The sequence below is a fragment of the Nothobranchius furzeri genome, chromosome 4 (assembly GCF_043380555.1).
Source record: "Nothobranchius furzeri strain GRZ-AD chromosome 4, NfurGRZ-RIMD1, whole genome shotgun sequence".
Taxonomy (NCBI): Eukaryota; Metazoa; Chordata; class Actinopteri; order Cyprinodontiformes; family Nothobranchiidae; genus Nothobranchius; species Nothobranchius furzeri.
In genome coordinates, this window is record NC_091744.1 from 66,342,436 (window position 1) to 66,353,326 (window position 10,891).

The 10,891-nt window shown below is 44.0% G+C and overlaps 1 protein-coding gene across 1 annotated transcript; it reads left to right on the top strand.

Moving 5' to 3' along the window:
* c4h15orf39 (chromosome 4 C15orf39 homolog) lies at nucleotides 1-9,235 on the top strand. The gene is made up of 3 exons (XM_015964405.3): nucleotides 1-166; nucleotides 2,577-5,776; nucleotides 7,747-9,235. Exons 2-3 carry the CDS (start codon nucleotides 2,620-2,622, stop codon nucleotides 8,772-8,774), a joined length of 4,185 nt encoding a protein of 1,394 aa, XP_015819891.1. The 5' UTR covers nucleotides 1-166; nucleotides 2,577-2,619; the 3' UTR covers nucleotides 8,775-9,235.
* Nucleotides 9,236-10,891: the final 1,656 nt, after the last annotated feature.

Consider the following 10,891-nt stretch of genomic DNA (forward strand, 5'->3'; position numbering starts at 1 on the left):
ATTTCGGACCAGCTGCGCAAACTTTTTGGCATGCTCTCTGTCAACTTGGCGGGATTTATTCGCATCGGGGATGGAAAACTCCAGAAACAGACCAGAGCTTCACCTCATGTGACTTATAAGCATCTTTACGGAATACATGTGGAGGTTATTGATAACAGCACGCGAGGTAAGACATTTTCATCAAACGCTCGCGCCGGAACGTGTGAAAAGTAGGGAAACAAACGACTTAAATTTGGGAAACAGCGAAACTACCAAAACCCCACAGGTGCCGTGTGAAAGTGTGTGTTTTGTCATCCGCAGTTAAGTTTCTTTTAACCAATGCTTAAGGAGCCTTTTGAAACTCCTGCGTGGAAAAGAGCAGCACAAACTCACTCGAGCCGAGGCGTAAAATGATTTCCATGTTATTTGCGTCCTGTTGAACGGAGCTGCGCTGTTTTGCGCAGGCAGCACAACGAGGTCGCGTTTACGCATTCCTCAAAACATGCAAACCATGCGGATGCCAGGAAAATCTCTCTGGCGAGTTCCGTTTCATATTTATACGCGAGTCATCTTTCTTGGACGATGTCATGTGAAACGAGTTGTTCATTAGAGTCAAACAGCAGAGACGTAACCCCGCTCCCCATCTTCTCGCGTGGTTTGTGGTCTGTTTGGACGGTTTTCTTTCGGAAGTCACTCGCACTCCATCACCCTTGCCCTACAGATCATGGGAGCCGGAGCGCGCGCGCGCGCGCACGCCAAACATGACGGAGCGCTCCTTCCTGCGTCGTTTCCCTCCATGCAGTGAAACCACACCCCTCCTCATTCTGCAGATAAGCTGTAGAAAGTGTTTTTTTCTGAAAGGTGTCAACAGGATGGACTGATAAGATCTGTGCTACTCCCCTGGATGAGGAGGCCATACCTGTTTCAGCACACACACTCGCATGATCTGATATTTGAAGGTATTTAGTGCACGTGGGTTTAGCAGTCTAAAAACCACCACTAATGTTAGGCATTATTTTGCTTCAAAACCTGTATTAGTGAAATTTATTTCCTAAAACTATCTGGAGTGATCCCTGACCTGCATGATTTTAGTTCACATCGCACTCATCCAGTGGTTAATCTACCAGCCGAGCATACCCAAGTTCGGCAGAAACCAGTTAATCACCTATTGAATTCCCAACAGGTGTTGGAGCAGAGAATTGTCTAACTGGTTACCAGACTTTAACCAAACAATTTGCATCAAAGTTGTTTTTCTGCATGTAAAATGTCATCCTGTTAAATTCTCTATCTCACATTACTCCAACTTACATCAACAAACAACATGGATTTATCAGAAAAAGCCTCAGTTTATCAAATGCATGTCCAATTTAAAAAGAACATCTTTACCAACAAGACAAGAGCTAATTTAGGCTTGACTTCTGTTATTTATTTTTTCTAATAAGTGGTTTGATGAAGCATTTTGTTCCTCCTGAGCTCCTCTGACACCGCTAATGGCTCCTTTTGGGCAAAGTGTAAGAGGAAACAAGAAAGGAGAGAAGAAGCACTTCTGTATTTTTTACTTTTACAAGTTGATGACCTGTGCAGCAGCCACGAGGTGCTAAAACCACAAGCACTAGAAGTGATCTTTTGAAATCCAGTTTCCTTTAGCAAACCTTCGTGTGATCCCTACTTCGTTTGGACACTGGTGGAGGAGTTCGCAGTCCTGGTCCTGGGGGCCCTGCTATCCAGCTTGTTTTTGTTGTTCCTCTGCTCCAAAACACTTGATTCAGTGGTTGAATCACCTCTTCTGCTCTGCAGAAACCTGTTAATCACCTGCTGGTTAAAATCTGGTGTGTTGAAGCAGGGAAACAACTAAAACATGTTCACTCCAGGACCAGGATTGAGAATCCCTGTTGTAGATGTAATGGGTTTCGCACTCATGAACCGGATGTTTGGAGCTTAAGAAGATATACTTTTTAAAAGATTCTGTTTTAAAACCCAAACCAGCAGCTTTGCTGAAGAGCATGGGAGGCAGTTACTAAAGGATGCAAAAAAAAAAAACCTGAAGTATGATTTGACTGAAAGTTTGTGGTCAGAAAAAGCAGAAGAGAAACTTTGAACGGGTCCAGTCATCTGGTGTCCAAAACACAAGAGGAGACAGGCATTTTACACTTTGGTTTGGCCGAAGAAGGAGTGATGGTAACGTCTAAAATACACCATGGCAACTTGATAATTATGGGTCAAACTAATTGCACCTTGATCAAAAGCAGCATGACCGGAGGCTTTGTAGAAGAGTTCCTAAATCCCAGCATTGCTCAGTGATTCATGTCCTTGCAGGAGTACTAAATAATAAATCATCCTCCAGCATTCCTCAGATTGCAAACTCCACAGCAGCTTGTTGCAGTGTTTCGATCATTCATGCGCATCAGCTGATAAGTATGCGCATGCATGTGTGTGATAAGCCATGAGATTCATCAAGGTTGTGAAAACGCCTCGAGCGGGTTTTTATCTGTTTCTTTTTATGTGGAAAGTGTTTTTGTTCCTGCTGTGAGTCTTTGTTTTGGAAGTGGGAGTCTCAGAGGGACGGCTTTATTTACTTTTTTTTTTTTCATTTCCAGGTCTAAAGCCCTAATCGCCGAACTGCAACGCCATTACCAGAAAATGAGCCGCGAGTCGATGCAGACCCTCACAGATCCAGTGTTTCTCAACAAGATGCCCTTTTTTGATGGAACAATCACATCTGCAGGACTCTCAAAACCACAAACTATACCTGGTTTCCTGGGAAAACAAAACCCGCAGTACAATGGAGCCTATTTTACTTATGAACCCTGGGTGACAGACAGTGCGGCCTTTACTCCTCCTTGGAGCAGCTCAAAGACATCCCCGCTGGATGACAGAAGTCCTGAGAGTCACCTTTCTGGTATGGTGGTACAAAACCACATGGTATACAGGAAAGACGGCATTTCTGCAGAGGACGGCCAATCTCACCCTGCCTCTGCGTGTCACACCCCAGTAAAACAGGGTTTTGTGCCGTACACTAAAAGTCCAGAGATCAACAGTCCAGTGGTTGCTTCATCGGTAGTTATGAGAAAACCAAAAACAGGAGGCGAGAGTTCGTCCTCTCCATCTCAAAGCTCTGTTTACATCGCAATCCCTAAACCGGTTTACAGAATGAACCCCTGCTGTAATGAGGTGGGCTGTGCGATGGGACAACAGTACAGTGTGGAGCACGTCTCTGCAAGGATACCAAACTCTGTATATGAGCACGACTGGGTGCAAAGCAATGGACACTACACGGAGAAACCTCCCGCCCAGAGAAAAGACACGCTGCTGAAACACAAAGATTTACAGTTTGAGTGCCACGCAGAGCAGCTGAAGAGGCTGAATGTGGAGGCGTACAGCCCAAATAGAGCCAGGACGTTTCCTTCAGTGATGGAACCAAACTACAGCAGCTTCTCCTGCACCCCAACTCACACATTGTTTGGTGCCATTAGAGATCACAGGAGCCAGCCTTTACAGACTCTCCCTGGAGGCTACGCCGGCTTATACGCTCCTCATCCTGCGTATGAGCATATGACCTCAGAGGTTTATCAGGAATGCTCTCCCATGTCCAAATATGGCCAGCTAGCGCAGCGCCCAGTGTTTTATTACTCCCAAGCAAACGGAGAGGTAGAAAGCAGGACACAGAGGAAGGATAGCGGCAGTAAGCAGGGGGAGGGGACCCCTCTTCTTCATAAACACAGAGTCTCAAGCCCACGGGAGCACTATGTAGTGTCTCGGCCACATCGCGCTGAAATCCCTTTGTCGTGCACCGAAATATTACCAAATCATTCTTTTATTCGAGAGTTTGAATATCCGTGTTACACACTTCCAAGGTTCCATCTGAGTGAAAATCATATCCAAGCTCCTTTAGAAAGGCAACATTCACTGTCAGCTTTCCACCCGAGTCACAGTAACATGGCCCAGTCCAGCCAACATATAGATCACCCCATAGCCAAGGATAAAGCGAGCTCCAGCCTGCATGCTGACCGGCATCATGGCTCCAGAGTGGACCAGAATAGTCCCTCCAGACGTGGAAACCAGTCGGACTTGTCACCGTCCAGCATTCAAGCTGGCAGGTTTTACCAGCCGTTCACCGGTGTGCACATAGACGCTCCAGGCGTCCCATCAGCCGGTGTTATTGTGGACAGAGTCTTGGACCAGTCCTCATGTGAGGCTCATGTAAAACAGCCAAAGAGTCTTCCTGTTTCCCCAGCAGCCTGGCTGCACCAGTCACCCGGTCACGGTTCAGATCGAATCCACACAGCTGTGCCCAACAACGCAAATGTCCGAAAAATTATCTACTCCCCTGTTGTTACAACGGGAAGTAAACACAATGGCCTTGTGTCCCATGCAGGAACCGCTGATTATAAAAAATGCTTAAAGAGAAGCACTTCTCCCTCATTTCCACCTATGAAAATAAAAGACGAGGACGAGGATTCATATGAGGCGGAATGCACCAACAAACGACAAAGGGTGGAAATGGAGAACGTCAAAGAGTGGAATAAAACAGACTCTCCCCCTATGCCTGTTATCAACAGTGTGTTCAGCTTGGCATTTTACCAATCCCAACTGCAGGAATCGGGAATAAAACAGCCGGAAGAAGACCCTCGGGTTTCTGAGCAGCGCGCAAACGAACTTGATCAAAACACCAAAGAAGAGAGGCCTGATCAACAGGATCAGCAGCCCGTTGTCAGTCTGGTTTCTAAAGAAATCTCAGATCCTCCAGCAGACGAAGCTCATTTTAAAGTTCTTAAACCTACAAGGATTAAATTAGAAAAAGTAGATGAAGATGAATGTGAAGAAAGCCACAATGACCACAACAGAGTAGCAATCAAAGCAGAGCCCAAAGAGACTGATTCAACTGAGGGTGAGCCCGTGTTGTTGAAAGAGAAGCATAAATCGGATGAAGTTGAGAATAAACTCTTACATGCAGGTGCAAATGCAACTTCAGGGGAGTTGAGACTTGCTGATCTGATGACACAAACAAACCCATCTTCTGAGGAAAGCACGCTGCACAGACAGATGGCCACACTTCACCCCAACGCCACGACTCCACTTCCGCTGCCTGTGAGCGAAGTCAGTTTCAAAAGCATTCCTCCGCATTGCCTTAAGCTGTCCACCTACAACATCATCGTACCAAACGGCAAACACTGCAGGACTTTCCCACACCCGCAGGAGAAGCCGTCTCCAATGCCTGTTACCGTAGTCGCATCAAAACAAGACCAACCACCGGTCCGCAAGCACTTTCTGGAGTTGCACCAGTCGCTCTGCAATCTGGTGACCAAATCTGTGTCTGCCTCTTCGGAGCGAGGCCTCAAAAACTGGTTGTCTGAGCTGGAAATAACCGAACACATATCTCAGTCGGAGAAGGTCCAGAAGGTTTCCTGCTTGTTGGGAGTAAAAGCTCGCGAGGCGTGGATCAACGAGGAGGTCAGATCTGCCCTCTGCCAGGTCCTGGAGAGGCTGAGGGAGTACACCGCTCATAGGCACTGTCCTTTTCCTCACGTCATGCGGACGGGAGCCGTGTTCCTCCCCATGCTGGTGGTGAAGGAGCTGCTGTTTCCGATGGTCCAGAGCAGCTTCATAGACCGGGTCCTGCAGGAGCACAAAGTGGAGCTGCGGCCCACGACGCTCTCTGAAGAGAAGATCCTGATCCAGCTTCATAAACGAGCCTGCTCCTCCAGGCTCAGGAGGCTGATGTCCCTCAAACACCTGCCGGACATCTACGCTGAGGCGGTCAACCTGCTGTATTACACATGTGTCTGCAAACATCTGGGTGAGTACACGTGCACCCCAGACTCTCCAAACGACACCTGTTTTTTGTCTTGTGTAGAACAGATCAGGTTTCCTTACAAGAGAATTGCTAAGTGCATCATCCTGGTTTCATTCATGATGTTTTAACACTTTCTGGTTTCTTTCCAAACCTGGGATGCTTCGTGGAAATGTATTTCTCTGGTACTTCCTTAATGGACTTAACATTAAAGCTGCTGCAGCACTCCCACGAGGAAGTGTTGGACTCTGCTTCTTGTTTGTCCAACGCTAAAAGCGAACTGAGACGAGTGAGGAGTGCATGATTTAATTTTCAATGAAAGAGCGCACGAAGAGAAAAGAGTGCAAAAGTTTCACGAGTTGGTATACAAGACATTTTATTAATGAAAAAATCGAAGCTAAAATAGCTCAAAACTTAAATTCTAAAAATTCTTTCAGTTTATTACAATTTGTTCTTTGTTGATAATTATTTGGATGTGTTTGTATATGACCGGGGAATCAAATGAACTTTTAAAAGTACATGGTGCGCTCTGATTGCAATATATGGAAACAAACAATATAATTTAAGGCATTTTTGAGTCTCTAACTTTCATTTTATGGGTCAAAAGCTAAAACGTTTGAAAAACGTGACATTTATGATGGTGCACAGACTCTTTCAGAGGTTTTCCATATTTTAGCAAAGCAACACCAAAAAAGGGCATAATGTCACACTCAAGTAGTTCTCCCAATTTATCCTATTTTTTTAAATAGATATGACGCCAAGAGTTAATGGGTTGTGTTTATATTATGTAGGTTTAAAGTCTGCTTCAGTGGCAGTGAAATAATATTTTTCTGCAAATGTAATACAAATGTTTATATCTTTGTTTTTAGTTTGAAAAGTGATTAATTTGGCTGGCTGTGTTTTATCAGTGCAGCTTGATCACCAAGCAGAACTTCCTTCCTTCAAAGGCTTTTAAAAAAATGTAGATTTTGGGAAATCCCCTCAGGGTGCACGGTGAGATCTAAAGCCAAAAGAGTTGGAACATTTGAGGCCTAGCTCTTGCATTTATTCCTATCCAGCATTCTTCATTTGTTTTATTTCAGGCATCAGATTTTCTGCATTTGTTGGCCCTTTTGTAAAGTTAAGAATACTTATTCCAAATAAAATTCATTTATTTTTTTACAGAATCAACCTCACCTGATGTCCAACAGAAAGTCCAGGTATATATAATATGTGCATCTATGTATTTTATGAATGTTATCGATTTGCTTTTTGTCTGATTAGAAAGCAGGAAATCTTTTCTGCTACTCTTCAAGCACAAACCAAAAGAAGCTGCATGATATTTTTTACTTGTGCACTTGTGCAGGAAGGGGCCGTGAGGTTGGCTGATTAATGTGGAAACACTCAACTTATTGATGAATTTATCCGCGGGTGAGATGTGATATTATTAGACACCAGACTTTTATGCACATGCATCCACTTCCTGAATGGGGCTTTTAATGGAATCTCTCTTCACACGGCTTGGAAACGCTCGACTCTGGAGACTGAACTCTGCTCCTGTCCTGCTCTCTCCTCACCACTGTTTTATCCCCTGACTAGTAGCATCCTCTGTAGCAGCTGACTTTGTTCCCAGCCTTTGTTTTTACTCCAGACAGCTTATCTCCCTCTGTCTATGCTGAAACAGTGTTCCGTGGTGGAGGATCACGGGATCATCTTATTGTTTTGGTGCACTGGAGAAGATGCCCTTGGAGCTCTGCTTTATTCTGTCTTTAAGGAATCTTGGGAAACAAAGCAAAGTTTTTCCTTTGAATCCTTAATTCTGAAAATTGCTTTCTTCAACCTTCTGTCATCTTCCTGAGCACTAAATAAATCCTATTAACTGCTTTAATCCTTTTTTCCCCCTCCCTTTGAGAAAGCAGCCAGATTTTTCCTATTGAATCAAATGTTTTGACGGTTGTTCAGACCTTCTCCTGACTGCAGTATTCCTTGTGTTGCAGGAATAAATGTGGATTCTTGTGTCAAAGAACAAGACGGGAGCGGTGAAGCTTCCGACAGCAGCGCTGCTGTGCTTTCAGACACTGCGTCCCCAGCCTTGCCGTCAGAGTTGAGCCAACATGAGAAATGCACGAATGACCAGGAAACGCCCAACGAGGGACAATTAAAACGAAGTCTGAGTCTCGTAGACAAAAACCTGTCTGATGAGGACGAGGCAGATGGTGTGGAGATAGTTGATGAAGGTTCTCCAACCGAATCAAACGGCGATGAGATTAAAGAAAATGACCACGTGGCTGCAGAGCTGGATTTCAAAGTGGCTCCACAGGATAATTCATGGACTTGTCCATTAACGTTAGACGAGTTTGCGCCCAGTGATACAGAAAATGAGAACTTCTCGAGTTTGACTCCTGATGATCAGCCCGTAGCATGCCAGGTCCAACCTAAGGGCTGCTCAAGCGTGATCCTCAAGCTCAGGAAGATGCTCGGAGGGGGGCTTAGCAGAAAAAAGGCCTGCTACCAAGCAGTGTCTGAGTCTGGGACTGTGGGCGAGACGTCGGTGCCACAAACTGATGTAGAGGACGTGTGGAGCAACTCGAGCCTGCACAGAACACCCAAGTTAGTTCGCGGCTGGAAAGGAAAAGGGAGCTTCTCTCGTACCTTGAGGCCCCTCCGAGGCCCCTCTAAAACAAAACCCAGATCCCTCCTGAAGATCAAATACTGTCCTTACTTGTCCGCCTGCCACAGCGCCGAACACAGGAGGCGCTGGGTGCTGCGCTCAGCCGTCCAGACGGCTCGTAGGGCCATGAGGCTCTACTACCCGGACTTGGTGGGAAAGAAGATCCGTCACCTGTATGAGGAGGATGACAAATCAGAAGTGTGGTACAGAGGGGAGGTGCTGCGCATCCACGAGGCCCACAGCAACCCTCTGAAAACCATATTTGAGGTCCGCTATGATAGCGAGCCTGAATGGAAGTACTACCTGGAACTGATGATAGATTATAAAAAAGGCTGGCTGAAAATCGAAGACTAGTTCCCACATGTAGCTGTTGACAGTTTAGCCTTTTTTTTAGGTCACGTGAACATTTGTCACTTTGAAGTGACATCCTTTACATGTTTTACAGGAAACTGTTGCACATTAAATGAAGTCAACTGTGAGTTGGTTCAAATTTTCATTTAACTCTAGAGAATTGTGGTAGAAAAACCAGCAACTCCTCGCACACATTTTTCATATAAAGCAGTACCTCACGTGCATCTATGTTTACATGACTTAATGTCAAGTTACTTGTTGCAAAAGTGATTTTTTTTAGACCGTATGTTGTTGTAAATAAAGTTCAGCATTAAGGTACTTTGTATAAAGCTGCTCTTAATGACGGAGTATTGAAACTAAAAAAAACTCGTCACCTTTCAGCCCCAAACCACTTCACTTTTGTAATATTTTTTACACTGAAATGTTTGAATTTTCCTGGTTTTGAATAAATGTTTTATACCGCTTTTGTGTTTTCTGTCAAACCAATGTTTGAATTCATTCCTTAAACACCTCCACTCTTACCATGAAAAAGAAGTCTTATCTTAAATATAAAGTTAAGTTGCATCGCAGCCATTTTCTTTTACCAAAACACTAAAAATCAGCCAAACTAGCAGGTTTAGGTTAACATGCAGTTTGTCACCCCCCTGTGGAAGAACGCTCAGCTGCATATAGGTTGGCTTTTATTTTGAAGGATTAGTAATACAAGTGATTATTGTACAAATAGTTTTATGTTCAAATAAAAGTGGAAAATTGTTGCAACAACAAATGCGGTGTATGTAATCAAACCACCCATACCAGAACATTTGCAACATCTTGCACTTTAATATTTTTTTCTCCAAAACAAACATCTAATTTCCCCCACATCTTTACACTATTAAGAAATAAAACACTTTTTGATAGCATAAAAGAAAAGATATGTAGAAAAGTATTCAAAGTTTTTGGATGTCTCATTTTTAATGAAGGTAGCTGCTTTAACTTCAAACTTAAAAGGTGAAATGGTTGTGAACTACTAGACGGTGAAGAGTGAGCCCCAGAGAGCGGACTAGGTTAAAGTTACTGCAGGACAACGCTGAGACTAAAAGATTTTAAAAAGCCCATCTTCGATCCATTTATCTTGCATCATCATCAGTTAAGACTCCAGACAAAATGTGATCTACAGACATAAAAACATCTTTAACGTACAATCTGCAAATAAAACCAGGTGCAAAAAAGCTAACATTTATTTTACCCCCAAAAAGAAAAAAAATAAACCTAAATTTTGCCAAAATAAAAGCTTTTCTGGAAGACGCAGCTCTGCCAGGGTCTAAAACTCATACTCCAGAAACACATGATGGATTTTCTGTTAATATGCTTGAGACCAAACCTACTCTAATTACTCACACAGTACTCCCAAAAAAAGAGATTTCTTATGACATTTATTCAAATAAACAACACAGTTTATAATTTGCTAGGATAAAATAAGTTGGAACACATAAGAAGCTTTTTTTTTAGGAGGGAGAAAATTCCCCAAAGAGCTGAAACTAGGGCAAAAGGATGTGTATTAATGATGGCCGATGCTTTGGTGTCATCTTTCTGACTTGGATCAGTGCCTGTAGTAATCATGTCCGTTCCCGTCAGTCCCGTGAAGACTGTCCCGCTGCAGACATGAACGAGCATTCACAAGCAGAGAGCTGGACGACCAGAGCCGAAACCACGTAGAACAATGTAAAAGCCTGGAGGGGGCACTGACATTTCAACGCTGAAACCCACGTACAAAAAAAAAATACTGTCATTATCGCTAAAGCATATTAGAAAACACCCCCGCAACCTTAAGAAGTTCCCCATCTTCTAATAGATAACTCAAGTCCATCTGCACAATCTGGTTTAAAGCAAAGTTCAGTCTCATCGAGCCGCGTCGTCCTGGCAACACCTGACCCCCTGTGCCGTCTGTACATTCTGTCAACCCCATTCTACCCCTAAAGGTGCAAGCTGAGCTTTGAACACAAGTGCCTCCAGCCGTGTCAGGAAATGAAAACTAGAGAAAGGAGTGAATGTCACTCATTTGGCTCTTGCAAATAATTAATAATGTCAAACATCTTTAAAAACAACTGAGGGAACGGCAAAGCGTCTGCGTAAAGGAA

Bases quoted from the DNA above. Each gene is read 5' to 3' on its own strand.
- c4h15orf39 (XM_015964405.3), top strand. From the start codon at position 2,620: ATGAGCCGCGAGTCGATGCAGACCCTCACAGATCCAGTGTTTCTCAAC. The intron at 5,777-7,746 runs GTGAGTACACGT...CTTGTGTTGCAG, and splicing joins ATGTGTCTGCAAACATCTGG to GAATAAATGTGGATTCTTGT.